The sequence below is a fragment of the Pelmatolapia mariae genome, linkage group LG3_W (genome assembly GCF_036321145.2).
Source record: "Pelmatolapia mariae isolate MD_Pm_ZW linkage group LG3_W, Pm_UMD_F_2, whole genome shotgun sequence".
NCBI lineage: Eukaryota > Metazoa > Chordata > Actinopteri > Cichliformes > Cichlidae > Pelmatolapia > Pelmatolapia mariae.
Genome location: NC_086229.1, coordinates 5,575,436 through 5,594,807, shown reverse-complemented (window position 1 = coordinate 5,594,807; position 19,372 = coordinate 5,575,436). Strand labels below are relative to the sequence as shown.

Genomic DNA, 19,372 nt, shown 5'->3' with positions numbered 1-19,372 from the left:
CCAGGAGGCGGTGGTTTACGACACCAACTGTCTGCCATCTATAATCCAGTTTTGAGATCCCTTCCCAGACGCCTTAACGCCCACTCACATCCTGGGCCATCTGACCTCGGGAAATCACATGATAGGGTGGGGCCAGGTTTCACAATGAGCTCACCCGAAACTCTGGCTGATTAGGACCCACACCCACTTTCACACCTCGGCTCATGTGATTGGGTAGAGAATCATCAGGGGGTCCTTTGTCCCTCTTTGGGGGGAAACTCCCACTGGGTTTAAATCTGGGACTCTCCACCATTTGACCCTTAGAACTGAAGAAGCTTCTCGGATGAGAGGTGAAACATCTTCAAGCAACTCAAAGAAGTCCAGACGCTTTTCTTTCCAAGCTCCTTAGACGAGCAGTCAGACGGCATATTTTTAAAGTTAACACATCAACACACAGAGCTGAGCCCCTCCCACCTGTGCTAAGCTTCAGGGTGAGTCCCGCCTCCTTCCAGGAAGCAGCTCACCTGTGTGTCCGTGTTTAGTGTCCAGGTGTGGAGTGGAGCTTGTTGTTGGTGTGTGAAGAAACTGTAAGTTTGCTTTGTTTCCTCCTTTAACAGTTTGTCTTTGTATTCATGGAAACAGCACAAGCTAAAAAAGTCACAAGTTAGTCTTTTACCTACATGTAGTTGATAGTTTATAGATTCTCATGTCTGACTCTGCTTTAAAATACTGCGTCATACAATGTCGGCTTTGTTCACACCATAAATGGGTTTGACAGGTTTTACATTTCGAACATAAATCACTGCTTTTTGGTTAATGACAAAAACTATTTAAAGATAAATGTATTTAAGCAATCATTTTCTTATATTTTTTTAAATAAAAGTCACAAGTTTCTTGTTAGGCATAGTATTTATACTATATTCCGACTTTTAAAATAATACAATACTTATTTAAAGTCATTGGTTTTTGCAAAGTGCTACAAAGTGTTACAAATGTTATTCAGTCTCTATCTGTAAAATAATCTGTGAATAAAGGAACATGAACATGAACACTTCTGAGAAAATGATTTTTTTTTTTGTCCAACTATTTACAGGGCCTTGAATATAAAAGCTGAGAGTCTTTAAGCTCTTCTTAACTGAAAAAACTGTAACATAAATATGTTTTTGCTGAACAGCAAGTAAGACTGCCCTATTGTCTAAAAGTAAATCCCTGATGCCAACTGTCAGGTTTATATTGTTGATTGTCATTTATGCTTAGAAATATTTACTCATATATGATTAGTTTTATAATCGATTGCATAATGATAGAGGTTTGATCCTTAGTAGTCTGTAAAGACTCTGTAGTATTAAATCCAGTTCTTTGTATTCCTTAACGGCCAAGAAAGACACGGCTCAAAGTGGTCTAACTTAAAAAATGATCTTTAATTTTACATTTTCTAGAAAATGGAGACTGAGCAGGCACATAGACATGCCAGCCGAAGTCTGGGGGATCAGGAGGGCGTCTCACTATATATTTTGCAGCACGTTACACATAGTTTCGATACAAACAAATATGGTACAAGTTCCTCTTTTCTTTGTGTCAAATTTCCGGTGGAGCTTTGCACTTCCTCTTTCTAAAGTAGTCAAAGGAGTTTGCAAAGAAAAGCGTCTGGACTTGGTCTTGAAGACGTTTCACCTCTCATCCGAGAAGCTTCTTCAGTTCTAAGGTCAAATGGCCGAGAGTCCCAGATTTAAACCCTTTAAAGATCCATCTGCATCTAAAGGATAAAGGTCACTCTTTCGAGGATGCCAATGTTCACATTTTGGACGGAGAGGACAGATGGTTCGAAAGAGGAGTGAAAGAGGCCATCTATGTCCACTGTGAGCGACCATCTTTGAACAGAGGCGGTGGTTTACGACACCAACTGTCTGCCATCTATAAACCGACACTCTTTCTAAAGTCTGTTGCCAGGGCAACTTGTCACCCTTACATAAAACAATATAATCAGAAAATAAGAATTAAAAATATATATTGAAATCCCAACAAAAGCTGGAATGCAGGTTTAGGGAAGTTTTTTATGGGGTCACAGTTCTCTCCCTCATGCACGAGAAACACAAAGAGCTCTGCTTGGTGTTCAAAGCTTTTTGCTGTTGTAGTTGAATTGCCTTGTTCCATCGAGGGTTTGTGCGAGGCAGACCCATCAGCAATCATCATCTTTATGCTGGCATTATGTCCCGTTTATGTTCTCAGTAAAGTATGTTTGAAAAGAAAACAAAGTCAAGTCATGCAGAAGGTTGGAGAGTGGTACACTATTCATGTTGTTTATCATGATGAAAAAATAAATGCACTGTATTGATAATCCACAAGTTGCAGACTTAAAAAAATATCATTCTATTTTTAATAAAAGTTGAAACTGCTCAGAGAAAAACAAGAGATATAAGATACACTTAACTCTGACAACACAAAGATAAACAGTTACAAACTAATTTGAAAATCTCCCTCCTCCCACTTCTCACCTGTCCTACAGTTTTTTTTTTGTGTCATAACACAACCATTAGCAAAAACATGATCTGAGCAAATAATTTCATTTCATGGGTGCAATTAAATTCCTTGCACATAAATGCAACAACTCAGCAGCCGCGCTCACAAAGAAGCCATTCAACCTACAACACCCTCTTGGAGGCGGAGCCCAAAGAGCAGCTAGCAGTTACAGTATGAACTCTCTGTAAGCAGTCAGCTTGGTCCTGGGCACTGTTACTGAAATGAAAGCTGTGTCTCAGATGGATGTTAGTCCAACACATCAGACACGACCTCTGCCGCTCTCAGTTGATGTGCACATGAATGATTTGTGTTTCCTCTGCAGGTAGAAAGTGTGTGTGAGCTGAATTGAGCAGCATGGATCAGTGTGAGGACAGAGAGGAGGGAGTCCCTCCCTCTAAAAGCACTCTGTGTGGGGAACATGAGAGCCAGACCAAAGCTCAGAGGTGAGATGACCATCTCTAACTCTCCATGACTCTTCTCCATGTCACAGCTCAGCACTCACATCACTGCTCCATCATTATTCACAGGAACCCACCTGGACCTCCACCCAGCTCTGTGTCCTTACAGAGTGATGCGTCTAACCCACGCCTCATTGATTTTAAAGTCCAGCAGGCATCTCCTGCAGAAAGGTAATGTGTGTTTAAATGTTGTGAACAATAAGTTTGTGAATAAATCCTCCATAATGTTTGATGTCAGTTCAGCTCTTCTTCACACACATTTCTGTGTTTATATGTGAAGCGGTGTGTAATCAATGTAATCAATTATTGTAAATGTAAATGTTATCAGGAAATGATCACACAAGAGAGGGTTTTCACGAAACACTGTTAAATATTCAGTTTCTATGTAATATGTTAAAACAAGATTTAGAGTGTGATTAAAGTTGAGTTTATCATTTTTTTTCCCAGTTAGGGTTGCAAAGGATAAGAGTTTGGGTTTCATATGAATTAAAAGTCTTAGGGTCTTCGGTTAATTAATACGATGGATTAAAGGAGTTCTGAACGTCTCATCCTTGGCCTGTACTGAGGATTTGAGGATTTTGACACCTAATGTGAGGCACCTTCTTCACCGCACCTTTCTGCAGTTCTGATAGTTGTCTAACCTCCCTCTGTGCTACCTCGATCCTTGCCTCTAGTCACCTTCTCCATGGAGGGTACTGCTTCTTTTGGCTGAACAACATGTAGCCAAGCATCTCACTGATCACTGCTGCTGTAGTGTAGATCAGCTGGTTAGTCTCTGTAGTGGTCGCAGCAGGTATTGTCCGTAGTGCTGCAATCACATCATCTAGTAGATCCTCAAAGGGTACTTCCTTTAGTCTTGGTAACCGGCTACGGAGGATCCAGGCTTCAATGACAGTCTGACTAGAAAGCTGTGACACTTTTTAGATTCATTCCTGTTAGCGTTTATGCTGGATGGGAACCCTCCGCACCTTGGATATGTTTCTGTAAGTAACTAATCAGTTACTTCTGTAAAGTAATCAAAATGAACTAAACCAAGCTAATCTGCACACTGACTGGAAAACATGAAGGATATAAGCAGTGCTCTCTGATGGAAGGGTTTGATTGTGAAATCTTTGCAGGAAGTGTGTATTCATAGCAAACTAAAGGCAGGTCACTGAGTGTTTAACAAGACAGGCAGACAGGAAAAGCAGCTCATTAGTGTTGATGAAATCAATGAAGCATCACTTTGTTTCCAGACTAAACGCTGCCTTCAAACAGTATCTCCACTTTTACTCTTCTCTGTGACCATCAGAACTTGTGCACCATCTTTTACATTTTGATATTATAGAAACAGTCAGTAAATGATTTTAGTGATAAAGAAATGTGTTCACAGAGAGAGGAAGAGGAGTGGTGTTTGTGAGGAGGAGCAGCTGTCCTGCTGTGCTTTGTGTCAGGACGTCCTGAAGGATCCAGTCTCTACCAGCTGTGGACACTGGTTCTGCAGACAGTGCATCTCCTCATACTGGGACCAGTCTGCTTCATCAGGAGACTCCTCCTGTCCCCAGTGTGGAGAAAGATCCAGAAGCAGAGCTGGACTGCAGACAGCCAGTCAGAGCAGCTGTGTACAAAGTAAGACTGAACATCTGTCTGCTGATGGACTCATTTCTGAAAACTGGACTTCTTGTTGTTGTTCAGACATTGAAGAGTTTTCTTTTTCTTTCTTTCAGCAGATGTTGGTCTGCAGGAGGTTTTAGATGAACATAAGATCAGTCTGAGGAGGAGATGTGAGCGTGTGACTGAAGGAAATGATGAAACAGGAAGTAGAACCCTCCTCAACAGGATCTACACTGAGCTCTACATCACAGAGGGACACAGTGAAGAGGTTCATACCCAACATGAGGTGAGGCAGCTGGAGACAGCTTCCAAGATGGACGCCCTCCATGACGCTCCAATCAGGTGCCAGGACATCTTTAAAGCCTTCCCTGACCAGCAGAGACCCATCAGAGTGGTTCTGACCAACGGCGTGGCTGGTGTTGGAAAAACCTTCTCAGTGCAGAAGTTCACTCTGGACTGGGCAGAGGGCTTGGAGAACCAACATGTCAGTGTGGTGGTTCTGCTTTCATTCAGGGAGCTGAACCTGATCAGAGATGAGCAGTACAGTCTTCTGGAGCTGCTCCATGTTTTCCATCCAACATTACAGAAGGTCACAGCAGAGAAGCTGGCTGTCTCTCAGCTTTTGTTCATCTTTGACGGCCTGGATGAAAGCAGACTTTCATTGGATTTCACCAACAGGAAGCTGCTGTCTGATGTCACACAGAAGTCATCAGTCAGCCAGCTGCTGACAAACCTCATCCAGGGGAATCTGCTTCCCTCGGCTCTCGTCTGGATAACTTCCCGACCTGCAGCAGCCAATCAGATCCCTCCTACATGTGTCGACAGGCTAACAGAAGTACGAGGCTTCACTGACGCCCAGAAGGAGGAGTACTTCTGGAGGAGATTCAGTTATGAAGAGCTGTCCAGCAGAATCATCTCCCACATGAAGACATCCAGGAGCCTCCACATCATGTGTAGAATCCCAGTCTTCTGCTGGATCACTGCTACAGTTCTGGAGCACATGTTGACTACAGAGCAGAGAGGAGAGCTGCCCAAGACCCTGACTGACATGTACTCACACTTCCTGCTGGTTCAGACAAAGAGGAAGAAGAACAAGTACCATGAGGGACATGAGACGAGTCCACAGGAGCTGACGGAGGCTGACAGGGAAGTTCTTCTGAAGCTGGGGAGGCTGGCGTTTGAACATCTGGAGAAAGGAAACATCATGTTCTACCAAGAAGACCTGGAGCAGTGTGGTCTGGATGTGACAGAGGCCTCGGTGTACTCAGGAGTTTGTACAGAGATCTTCAAAAGAGAGTGTGTGATCTTCCAGAAACCAGTCTACTGCTTTGTTCATCTGAGCATTCAGGAGTTTCTGGCTGCAGTCTACATGTTCCACTGTTTCACCAACAGGAAGACAGAGGTGCTGAAGAAGTTTTTGGGAAAAAAATACAACGAGTCCTCTCTGGATGATTTCCTTAAACGAGCCATGTATAAATCCCTCCAGAGTAAAAATGGCCACCTGGACCTGTTTGTTCGCTTCCTTCATGGCCTCTGTCTGGAGTCCAACCAGAGACTCTTAGGTCTGCTGGGTCAGACAGAGATCAGTCCAGAAACCATCCAGAGAGTCACCGACAACCTGAAGGAGATGAACCGTGATAAAATCTCTCCTGACAGAAGCATCAACATCTTCCACTGTCTGATGGAGATGAATGACCTCTCATTATTTCAGGAGATCCAAGGGTACCTGAAGTCAGAGAACAGATCAGAGAAGAAACTCTCTGAGATCCAGTGCTCAGCTCTGGCCTTCATACTGCAGATGTCAGAGGAGGTTCTGGATGAGTTGGACCTGCAGAAGTACAACACATCACCGCCGGGACGACGCAGACTGATTCCAGCTGTGAGGAACTGCAGAAAGGCTCGGTGAGTCCAGATGTGAACTACAGACACTCAGAAACAGACATTCTCTCCCTCTCTGTCTTTGTACCGTCACTCAGGTCCAATGGAAACAGTGACATTTACAAACCAATCAAAGACAAACTGATCCATGTCAGTTTATAACAATATTCAAAGTGAATACAGGCTGCTGCTGGACACAGACAGGTAACATCATTTTGACTTGCTGTCAACTGGATCTGGAGTCATAAACACTGAAGCCCAGAAAAATAATACAAATTTGTTTCTGCCAACTAGCGACACACCAGCAGACTAATGGCTCAGAAAGCTAAAATGAGCCATTCATTTCTTCAGTTCCCCAGAAATCAGATCTGATATCAACAGCTCTGAGTTTATTCATCATTATTGTCCGGTGATGAGATTTCTGCTCCATTTGGTAACAGTCAGAACTAGAGATGGACCGATCCGATATTACGTATCGGTATCGGTCCGATACTGACGTAAATTACTGGATTGGATATAGAAGAGAAATAAAAAATGTAATCCGATCCATTAAATATCAAAAAAGCACCTCACAAAACTTGCGACACAGCATAACTCGGCTCATAACCGTAGCAGGTCGGAGCAGTGTGCTCACGTGATAGAGCGGCTGTGTGTATTTGTAGCCTCGCTACCAAACCAGCATTTCATCTCCGAGGACTTTATCCCAGAGAGAAGTAAAGCAAGTGTGTAAGTTCATCTCTGAATGTTTGTAAAGCATTCCCACGTTAAGCTTAACAACCGATATATGGAGCGAGTGCCTCTTCTCTCTCTCCCCTTCCTGCCGCTACTTCATGAAACTGATCAATGATCAGCTGATCGGCTTTTCTGTCGCGAGACCGTCTCTCTTCTTTGTTTTTGGCCCACTTTGCACCAGAAAGAGGAAACCAGCGGCTGAACAACAGCAGCACGTTTAAACTTGATAAGCTGTTGTTAGAATTTATTTAATATTAGTTTCTAGACCAGGATCCTTTTCTACGTAGCTGACGGCTGGTAACTGTGCAGGGGCGGATCTAGCAAAGTTTAGCCAGGGGGGCCGATAGGGCATTAACAGGGAAAAGGGGGCACAAAGACATACTTTTCTTTCTTATTCTCATTTAAAATGCCTAGCTTTTAATAAATAATTATCTGAATCTTACACCCAAAGTTTTAATCTGATGTAAAATGTGTAGAAGTCCGTTACTGTATATAGTAACTGTTAAGTCTAATATACCCTAGTAAGCTATAGTACTTTTTCCTTTGGGAAGGTACCATCTGTGCAGTCTGCAACTCTGTTGAAGAAAGATGTTGAATATATTTAATTATTCTTGAAAAATAATTTATTTCTGTGCATTTTTTTTCACACTGTATCAAATTAAAGTTGATTACATCGATTAAGCATCATGAGGTGGAGGGTGGTGGTTCCCTATTTTTTTTTTGCTGGGAGTTTGCAACCCTATTTGTTAGTTTGCTTAATATTTCCCCTAAGTACTCTTTAAAATACCAGAATAGGGAGGATGGAGTAGGTTTAAGTTTATTAGATTGATCAGTGTTTCTGAACTATGAAATATTTTGGGTGCAGTGTATTTTTTACATACAGGTATAACAGAATAGCTTCAGTGTTGTTGTTTATTTAAACTTGAGTATGAACTTATACAAAATGCAGCAATATATTAAAAAACAGTTTTATTGATTAAAAAACACACTATATCGGATTCATATCGGTATCGGCAGATATCCAAATTTATGATATCGGTATCGGACATAAAAAAGTGGTATCGTGCCATCTCTAGTCAGAACATTTTTCCTGTGTGTAGACGTGAACAGTCGTACCTGACAGCAGCAGGTAGCAAACAGAGATCATCTTTCCCAACTGGAACTCTTCACTGAGCTGAAATCATTCAAAATGTTCTGGAGTCAGGTTCAAAATGGGAAACAGTCCTTCTCTTGCTCTTGACGAGGGCGGTCGCACTTTTCTCCTCTCCTCCTTCTCCTCTTCCTTAGCTTCCCTGCTTAGCCTCTTGTGTCCTTGTCTAGTCTCGTGTTTTTATTACTTTCCCTGGAACACTCTCTCACAGTCTGTTCTCTAAAACCTAAAAGAGGAATTATGGATTTGATCAACTGGTCCCTGAATGCAATTGACACCCTTTTCTCAACGAGAAGTCTGGGCTCGGGTGAGCCTGAGTGTCCTGGAGGTACTTTCCCTGCCGGATACGCGATGGACGGGTGGATCAAGGAGACCAGCGCATAGGCTGCAGGCCCGGATCTACTGTCTACATTGGCTGTCTCTCACCCTTTACCCACCCCTGTTGCTTGTCATGTGTTTCTTTGGTGTATTAAGAGTTTTTTTTCATGTGCTATGTGCAGAGGTGTTTTTTTCTGTTCTCAAACTGATCTCCCCGTTGGAGCTCAGTCTGGGAGCAGTTCTTTTTTCTCCTTATCTTTCCTCATGTTGTGCATTTTTCATTGTTATACCTCTCTGACCTGTCTTCCCCATGTGATGTTTGTGTAATGTATGTATGGTAAGAAGGGTAAGATGGCGCTGGCAAAGGTCGGCAGCCTTAACCGAATTTCCTTCGGGGTCAACCTTCAAGATCAATAAAGTTTTATTGAATTGAATTGAATTGAATTGTATTGAAATGTGTGTCTTCACTCTGACTCTGGATCAGATCTCACTGACAGACTGTGGACATTATGGAAGCCTAAATGTGACACCATCTTCCTCCTTCATCTGCAGATTAAAGCCAAACAAAGATTCTCATTAAAAGTCTGCAGGTCTGAGAGAGACTGAATCATTGTGTCATGTCAAACACAGTAAGAAGAGCTGAAACACAGATCTGAAGAGCAGATGTTCATCAGATTATGACCTCACTTTTTTTGTCTTCATGTACAGTCTGTGTTTATAATACTGATTTTCTGCTTTTATAATAACACATTTTATATTTTCTATAATCACAGACTAACTCAGTGTGGACTCTCAGAGACTCACTGTGAAGTTGTGGCCTCAGCTCTGAAGTCCAACCCCTCCTGTCTGACAGAGCTGGTCATGAGTCTGAACAACCTGCAGTGTTCAGCAGTGAAGCTTCTGTGTGCTGGACTGGAGAGTCCAAACTGTCGACTGGAGACTCTGAGGTGAGTTCACTGACGGCTGTTGTTGTTTTTCCATATTTCAGATCTTTGATGTTTGAAACTTTCTTTAGTTCCTAAATGTTCAGGATGTGTCTGAAGACAAATGTGAAGAAGTTTGAGTGCTTTCAGAAATGTTCTGTCTTTCCAAACGACTGAACAACAGTTTTTCCTTTTGGTTCCAAATAGAAGTGACAGACTTGAGTAGGGTTCATTTAAAGGCTGACAAAGTTCGAGTGGTGTCAGTGAGATTTCAGAGCAATCAGAGACTGTGGGTCTGTGTATGAAGTCTAATTCATGTGCAGTTGTTGAAGTTTTTAGAATGAGGAATGGCAGTTTGGGGGTATTTCCTGCTCTCATTGTCCTGCTAGTGCTGATGAAAATGTTTATTGATGTGTGAATTCATTCTTCAACGCTCGATTCTGCCTGAACAACGTGAAAACTTTTCTTATTTTTCTGTAGCACAATTCAACGCACTGGAGCATCGACTTGTTCCATTATGCAACAATGAAAATGGGAAACAGAGACAGCTGGCCTTCAAAGTAAAAGTTGCTCCTTTTGAAACAAGTTGGTGGTAAAATGTAAGAAGAGCAGAAGCACATAAATGATCTACGTGCCTAAATATTAAACCCAGCTGATATATCTGTGTGAGTGTTGCACAGCTGATGGCTTATTGCTGCGCCTGCTGGAGTGTTGTGAGGGTTGTGATTCAGGTGTAGATGTAATGACTCATTCATCACATTTATTCCTTCCATAAAGCGCTGTTACGTGTCTGCGGGCTGTATGTTTTCTTTCCCTCTCCTTTTGTTTGCCTTTCCCTTAGGTCACAGACTGCAGGCTGATGTCAATCTGGGGATGTCCAACTAATTAGAGGAGGGAGACCCTGATTGGACAAACCAGGAGTGCACACCTTGATAAGGAGACTCACCTGTGGCTGGGTGCGGCTCTCTTCTCTCTTTTGAATTGTTTGGCTCATGTGTAAAGCTCCTCTGCTGTGTTTCTTTTGTTTGATGGTTGTGGTGGGAGTAAAAGTGGACTAGGTAAGTTTGGGGACCCCATACACTTACTCACGTAGAGACTCTTTGTTAGAAACACTAGGTAAGTAGGTTGGTGCCACCCATGTAATTCTGAGCTTGTTTTGAGTTGAGGTTTAGGGACTTTCTGTTTTTGTTTTTTCTAGGATAATAGCTCAGCTATGTTTTGGTTTTGTCTATTTGGTGGGTTTTTTTGGCACAACCTAACTGTCCCTTTCTCCCCCACATTTGTTGTTTGAATTTGGGTTATTTATTTGGAGAGAGTGCTGCCATTAAATCTTTGTCTTAACACCTGTACCGAGTGTCCGGAGTTGTGCGCCTTTTTCTCTCACTTTGGCTCAACGTTATTAAAAACAGAAGAACTGTTTTCACTTTGTAAAACATCTCAGACTCTTCCTGCCTGTGTCGTATGCCTGTTGCATTATGGGTAAAAGAGATTCCAGGCAAGCCAATCAGAGTAGAGATTGACAATAAAGCCAAAGATGGCCTCTAGTGAAGGTGGGACATGATTGCAGACTGGAGCCTAAACCAGGATCTGCCAGTTCCATGTAATCACATCATTTTAATGTCTTTATGTTCTGGATCAGTTGTGGAAACATCACTGCCTATTTTATTGTTCATACCAAATCCATGATGGCTCCATATGGCCATGGCTGGATGTTCAGCTTATAGAGCCCTGGGCACAAATATGTGATGGACCCTCGCCAGCTGGATTTGAATGCTCGGCTTCTTTTCCTTCTTCAAGAATTAGACATACAGGGCACAGTGTGTGTACAGAACAGCTGAAATATTATGGAAGCCTCACTTGAAAATGTGGAAAGGAAGCATCACAGTAAAACATTACTGAAGCTTTAAATTTTCTGATATGAAATGAGAAATGAAGCATCCAGAGCTTTTTAATGAGTGGAAAACCACTGTGACTGTGAGCTGCTGCTGCAGCCTCCAGATTGGACAGCAGCTCATCCTGCTCAACGTTTTCTCACCAACTTTAATGGAAGTGTGATGTTTTCAGCTGGAGTGATGGTCAGGGTGGCCTCCCTCTCCTCTTCTTCTCCTCTTCCTCTTTCATTTGTAAAGCCACTTCTGCTGCTTTCATTCATTTGGAAGTCCTGATGCTGAGTTTGGGAGAGACTAACAGGCTCGGCAGCAGAGGGGAGAAAGGCCGGCTGTAACACCACCACTTACTCTGTTCTACCTGTCACATCATTTTATCAGAAAACAAATATGCTCATGTTTTTACTATGTTTGGCGCTCTTTATTATTGTGTTGGTTTAGTTTCCTGTCTCTTGGATGGAGCCCATTTGTGCGTGTCCCCAGGGCCTATGGTCAGAGTGTGTGTTGGATAATCTGGCCCAGGATGAGGCCAAACTGAAATGGGATTAAATGTGTATCACATATTTGAGCCTCATTTAGTTCATCATCCGTAAATTGAGTAATAACTGGACTCTCATATAGCGAGACTAAAATGACTAAACATCAGGGTTATCCTGCTGATCAAAGTCCAACACTGAGTTTGTAAAAACATGTTTGTCAATCTTTTTTTGGTTTATGAGGAAAATGATTCAATAACTTCATTCTAATACAGAACATTTTATCATATTTCCTCATAACCCTCTTTTGTCTTACCATTTGAATCGCATTTGAATTTCCAATAAAGGATCCACAGAGTTTGGTGACAATAATGACAGTAGATGTTTGTGCGAAAGTGCTGGAAGCAAATGAGTGTGTGATGTTCTTTCAGTGTTGCACTTTGTAGACGCTCCCTGAGCACTGGTCTCACAGCCAGCTGCACATAGAGACCAGTGTTGTTAGTCCAGGTCAGAAGATGACTTGTTGGAATGAAAATGAGCTTGTCTGCTTTAATAATGTGTCTGGAAGAATGTGTTGGACTTCAAATATGTCCATTTCTTTCACACTTCACCTTTAAAAGTGAAGCCATGTGGTTCCTCAATGAAAAACACAAGTTTTTCAGGCCTTTTTCATTTTTTCATGATAAATGTACGACCTTTATGTGAAAAAATTCATTTTTTTCTCTTGTTGTGTTTGTTTGAAGCTGCTTCCTGTTGGCTTCAGCTGTTTGGAGTTTCCATTTTCTAAACTTCTACATTCTGAACCTTCTTCAGCTCTGAGCAGATGATGAAACACTGAATGATTTCAAGCACACACTTTGTCTAATAAACTTACATCTTTCATTCTTTATACAGATTGGAGGGGCTGTGGTTTGTCAGAGATCAGCTGTGATTATCTGGCAGCAGCGCTGAAGTCCAACCCCTCATATCCCAGAGTGCTGGACCTGAGTGGAGACTACAAAAACCTGCAGGATTCAGGAGTGAAGCAACTGTGTGTTCTTCTGGAGAATTCACGATGTCGATTTGAAACTCTAAAGTCAGTCACCATGTTTTAGTTGTGCTGAGATGAATATGATATGAAAGTTGTGCTGACACTGGGGATCGGTGGGCCCACAGACCTCTATACAGGAAGTCTTGTTCTGCTTCTTGTAGAACTTCTGATCCCTGATCCTCTGAGTCTGACTCAGTAGATAATGTAGAGTTCTGAGCTGATGTGGGTGAGGGGACTCGGGCAGCCTGACAGACTTGATGTCCATGTCTTCCCTGCTTGTCCTGATACAAATAAACATGAGTGTCCTTGCAGGTCAGATCTTATCAGTCATACCTGTTAGTGCAGCTGTCCTCTAGATTGTAGTGCTTGTTAAACTAGGATGGTTTTAGAAGCCTGGACCGCAGACTCCAAGGGAAGATATGACTTGGAAAGGCTAAAGCAAACTATTACAAGTGTTTGCACTAACATAGATTAATACTCAGACTTACACCTTTATGGTTCCAGGGTTAAAAAGCGAATGTCAAACTTACGATCTGTGAGTAGATCCCGAACTAGATGACCCTTGCTTGTAAGTGAGCGGATGTTAAGGAGGCCGAAGTTGACATGGGTGCTGTCAGACTGGACAGAGGTGTTAGTCAACCTAAGCAGGCTGGCTAAAACACTGTGGTCAGCAGCCCTGTCGGACTTCCGTGGAGGACGATGAGAAGTGGACCAGAGGGTCTGTATTGGCTTAGAGTCATCATGGTGAAAATTCTGACGAGAGCCCGAGTGAATGTACTTTTGGTGAGGGAGGAAGGCGATATCCGTGTGGAGATGAAGCGCAGCCGGCGGTGGAGAAGCCAGGTGAAAGCAGAGATGGAGAAGCTCATCAGCTGAGTATTGGTAAAGTCCAGCACTAGGTCGGTAGACCAATGGTATAAAAATCCAGACCCACACAAGCAAGACGCAGATCCTGCTAGGCCACATCACGGACAGTCAGGTAAGCCAAACAGTCGGGTGTACGGATCCGAAGGAGGCAAGGGCCAAAACAAACAGGCAGATGAACTAGACCCAAAATACTCAGCCACTTGAAAAAATTCGCTAGATCGCCAGTAGTGTCAGTAGAAGACAAGAAAGTTTCAAATTTGTTAAGATGTATCAAACAATATAAAAATAAAAGATACCGGTGAGTAGCGACAGCAAGTCGTTCCAGCGTTCACTTAACCAGAAGTGCGTATATCCACCACTCAATTATGATTCATATGTAAATGTACTGACTTTTAATTAATGATGAGAACATGATGAGTAAATATAAAGATGTCTGAGTTTGTCTAAAACGATGAATTATAATAAAAGTGATAAAATAAAGATTTTAGAGACAGGTCTAACTCAGGCCAGCTGACAGCCTCTGTACAAACAGACTTCAGCCATATGAGAGTGAGTGTGAGTGAATGAGAGCACACACAGGACACTCTGATCTCTGAATGTGTGTGACTCAGTGAAAAAGAGGATTGTACTGGATATACTGTGATTGACAAACAGAGTTTAAAGAGAAAGGTGTTTGGATTATAATGGGTTATGCTAAAGTGAATGTGCTAATGAAATCTGAACTGACTGAAATGTGAAGTGAAGATAATTTAGATTTGAAACAGAGAGAGAGAGGGGGTGATAATAAGGTGGGGCTGAAGATCAGTGAATGTCATGTATACACCTGATTGGTTGACTAGATATCAGACCGACAGTTTCAAGGTTTTCCTTGTGGATTATAACTTTAAGAAGATGTGACATTCATCAAAGAATCCTGCTCTCCAGATTATTTCCATGAACACTAAACTGGAACACATCTAAAGTGCTCTCACCACCAACCTCTCTGTGTACTTTTTCTGTTTGACCGAGACGTGGCAACAGCCCAATGACTTTTTGCCGCTCAACGACTCCAGTCCCCCAGAGTTTGTTTACACCTGCCAACCTCGTAAGTCCGGCCGTGATGGAGGTCTCGCAGTAATCTATCGCGAGAACTGGAAAGTCACGCCGTTGTCTGTACCTGTCTACAGTTCCTTTGAATCCATTGTTTGTCAACTGTCAGGACCTGTTCCAACTGTCATAGCTGTTATTTACCGCCCTCCAAAGTCTAATTCTGATAATAATAATAATAATAATGGATTGCATTTATATAGCGCTTTTTGGGACCCCTCAAAGCGCTTTACAATACCACTATTCATTCACTCTCACATTCATACACTGGTGAAGGCAAGCTACAGTTGCAGCCACAGCTGCCCTGGGGCAGACTGACAGAGGCGAGGCTGCCATATCGCGCCATCGGCCCCTCTGGCCATCACCAGTAGGCGGTAGGTGAACTGTCTTGCCCAAGGACAACGACCGAGACTGTCCGAGCCGGGGCTCGAACCGGCAACCTTCCGATTACAAGACGAGCACCCAACATAATTCTGTCTTCATAAGTGACTTTGTTGATCTGCTGACTTACATAGCTACTGTTTCCCCTAATATAATACTCCTGGGAGACTTTAATATTCATATGGATAACAGTGATCATCCTCTCACCAAAGACTTCTCATCCTGCCTCGATATTATTGGCTTTAAACAACACATAAACTTTCCTACTCATACTAAGGGCCATACTTTGGACCTAGTTTGTTGCTCTGGACTTACTCCTTTTAACTGCAAAGCTGATGAACTGCTAATTTCTGATCACTTGCTTCTTTCTTTTAATGTCAAAATGACCTTTTCTATAACCAAGAACCCTCGTACCATTTCTTTTTGGAATATTAAGAAAATCAATCCTGATATTCTTTTTTTTTTGCTTTCTCTAGTCATTTGCATTTTCATAACCTGCTCACTGAAGAAGACTTGGTTTCCTATAGTATTCTATCGGAAACCAATAGTATTCTAAACTCTGTTGCCCCACTCAAAACCAAATCTGTATCATTCTCTCAGTCAGCACCCTGGTTCACAGCTGAACTCAGGCTCCTGAAAGCAAAAGGACGACGACTTGAAGGCCTTTATAAGAAAACTGGTCTGAATATCCACAAGGAAATGTTTAATAATCATATTATGTATTATAAGGAGTGTATTAATCAAACAAAATCTGCTTACTACTCCACCATTATCTGTTCAAATGATGACTGAACCAAGATACTGTTTTCACTGTTCAACTCTTCTTTCAGGTCACCAGATTTTTTACCTGCTCACCTTTACTCGTCTTCCTTCTGTGATTCTCTAATGTTATTCTTCATCGAGAAAATTCACAAAATACACCAAGACCTGGTTTCCGATGCTCCATTTAGCTCTTCCTTTGTAATTCCTCTCCCATCACACTGTTTTCTGCTTTCCAGCTCCCCTGGGTTACTGATATTTCAGATCTCATCTGTAAGTCAAAACCTTCTACTTGTCAACGAGACCCCATTCCTACAGTTTTGTTTAAGGCATTAAAGCACCTTAGAAGAATATATATGATACCTATTTGGGGGGGGGTGAGGGGTGGGGGTGTGGGGGGGGGGGGGGGGAGGGGTCAGGGGGTGAGGGGAGGGGGGTTTTGCCTGGGGGCATTGCCCCCCACACCCCCTTTGCCGAGCTTAAAAACTGACATCTTGTGCACGTACGAGCACGCGCGCATGCACTCTCATGTACGCGCTTTCACTCTTCCGAAAAGGGACACTTCCTGCGATCCCACTGCGCATGCTCTGTCTCCTCCTACTGGGCGTGTTTTAAAGAAAATAGCTATATATTGGAGCAAAAAGGGTTAGGGTTTTATACTGTTTTCATGGGATACCCACCGCACTTTCAGCAAGAATTTCCACCTCCAACTATGGCCTTCACATCAGACATCCGAGCTGCCTCTGACACTCTAGGTATGTCTGCAGATATCCGATCTTCAGCACTCCATCAAGAGTCTACAGAGGCTGATTTTAATTTTGCGTTTAGAGGTGTGTGCGGGTATGTTTATTCAATTAAATATAGTGATGGAAAAGTGACCCTGTGTGTAGATTCTGGTGAGGGGGAGAATTGGGGAGTTAGTGGGACACACTCTATGTCTATCAAAAACTGGAAACTGTTTCGCTCAGTCGTTTGCCCAGACCTGAATCAGCCGGGTTTCCCGGAGATGCTTTATGTTTCACAATGGGTCAGTCCAACAGGTCCTGAACTCTACCGTGTAGAAGCGGACCGTTTCAATCGTCCTGGCGACGACTTCATTTTTCTTAGTGTGTGTGAAGACAGGGAGGGTGTAATTGCGGACCGGGGCCTTGAAAACTGGAGGTTGAACCCATACCCCCTCACCCTTGAAGAACGTTTATCATGGTTTAAGGATTTGTTTTTTATTCAGTGGTCAGACTGGAGAGCACTGCAGCGGGTGTTTAATGAGGTCGATAAGACTATCAAGAGAGACAAGGTCAACTCTTCTTATGAGAATATTAGGAAGCGTCTTGTATACGATCAGCTCGCACATGGCCCGAAGATTGGTTTACCTTCTGCCATGTTCAGGCCAAAAATCATCAAAAACCCTGAGGACTGAAAAAAGAAAAAAAACCAAAAAAACAAATGGTAGGTCGTCTATGTGTGAGAGCCAATGGTATTATACCCGATATTTTTAAAAATGCAATGTATGGATTTCTTTTACAGACAACATCTGCCGTATTGTGGACCGCTCAGAGTCTCCCCCTCCAGCACTGCTAATCCAGACCCCACCGACTCCTCCCCCCTCTCCAGGATGCTCACAGGACTTTGCAGGATCACACCCGTCTGAGGAAACGGAAATCAACATTAAACTCGCAACCTTCCACCTGCTGTCGATGGCACTGAATGAGTATGTGCAGGAGATATGTTATGGATGTCAATCCGGTCACCCCAGCCAGCTACAGCACAGCTGCTTGTTTGAATTGCCTGTGTTTTTCTTCGAGACCTACTATGATGAGGTGATGGAAAAGCTCCGGACACCTCGATTCATCCCAGCCATCCGTCTGTTTGTATCCTCATACACCGTCTGCGAGACTAAAGAAAAAATCATCAGTACTGCAGAGCGCCTTCTGTGTGAACTGAGACCAGTGCCGCACATTGTATGCACCATTGATGAGAATGTTAGATACCTGCTAGACACCAATCATCAAACCCGCGGTGTTAAATCAGCGCTGCTCCACATGATTGGAAACTACTGGTCTGGGAGACACAAGATTTAATGTACATTTGTTATAAAAAAAAACCTTACTGTGCACTACACAGAAAATTAAATAAAAACGTATGTTAACACTTTTTTCTGGTCATTTGTATTTGTGTTTGGTCAAAGTGATTATGGAAAACACGCTGAGAAAAATATATCACAACCCCGCACACCCAGGGGGTTTAGGAAGTGTAAAGAAGCTCCATATTGCAGTCAGTGAGGCAACAGGGTTAAAGCCATCATTACCTGATGTGGAGCGTTTTTTAAAAGGAGATGACACATATACTCTTCATAAACCTGCAAGGATACATTTCCCGAGAAATAGTTTTGGTTAATGGGATTGACAAACAGTTTCAAGCTGATTTGGTTGACATGCGTGAATATTCTGCTGATAATGATAATGTTAGGTACTTATTGACATGCATAGATGTGTTTTCTAAGTATGCATGGGTTAGGTGCCTTGAAACCAAGACAGGACAGGCTGTTGCTGAAGCTTTTGGTGATATTCTGAGAGAGGGACGTGTGCCTGAAAAACTCCAAACAGATTTAGGGAAGGAATTTTATAATAAACATTTTAAAAAACTAATGGAGCAGTATAACATCACACATTTTTCAACCTTTAGTGAAATGAAATCATGTGTGGTAGAGCGTTTTAACCGCACCTTAAAGGGGAAAATGTGGAAATACTTAACATCAGTTAACTCGCAAAGATATGTTAATGTGATCCAAGATCTTGTGCATGCCTATAACATGTCTTATCACAGTTCTATCAAAATAACCCCCGCCGAGGTGTGTAAAGATAATGAGAAAACAGTCTTTAACACCCTGTAAAAAATGAAACCCCAAAAACCGGTGGCTTTTAAATTTAATGTGGGCGATACAGTGAGAATATCTAAACTACGCGGCATATTCCGAAAGGGCTACCATCAGACCTACACAGACGAGTTCTTTACCATAAAGGAGCGTTTAGGAAGAGACCCTCCCGTATACAAACTAGAGGACCTCGCAGGAGCTGCAGTGAAAGGCGTATTTTACGAACCTGAGATACAGCAGGTGACTATTGACAAAAACAAAAGTTTTGAAATAGAGAAAATACTTGACAGAAAAAAAGAGGGCCGGAAAAAGTTAGTGCTGGTCAAATGGCTCGGCTGGCCTTCTCAATTTAATTCATGGATCCCTGAAAAAGACATCATTGATGTGTGATTAACAGAGACACCACACCTCTGCATACTTTCATTCTGCATTAGTCAAAGACTGAGGAAGGAGGAAAATGGATA

General features: G+C 42.6%; 1 protein-coding gene across 1 annotated transcript in view; it reads left to right on the top strand.

Moving 5' to 3' along the window:
• LOC134620251 (uncharacterized) overlaps positions 1-19,372 on the top strand; it is a 331,095-nt gene that overhangs the window by 47,593 nt on the left and 264,130 nt on the right. The window contains exons 10-14 of the mRNA XM_065470089.1: positions 4,308-4,619; positions 4,664-6,452; positions 9,402-9,575; positions 9,768-9,773; positions 12,815-12,988. Coding sequence (XP_065326161.1) covers positions 4,308-4,619; positions 4,664-6,452; positions 9,402-9,575; positions 9,768-9,773; positions 12,815-12,988 — 2,455 coding nt within the window. The remainder of the gene's footprint in view (positions 1-4,307; positions 4,620-4,663; positions 6,453-9,401; positions 9,576-9,767; positions 9,774-12,814; positions 12,989-19,372) is intronic.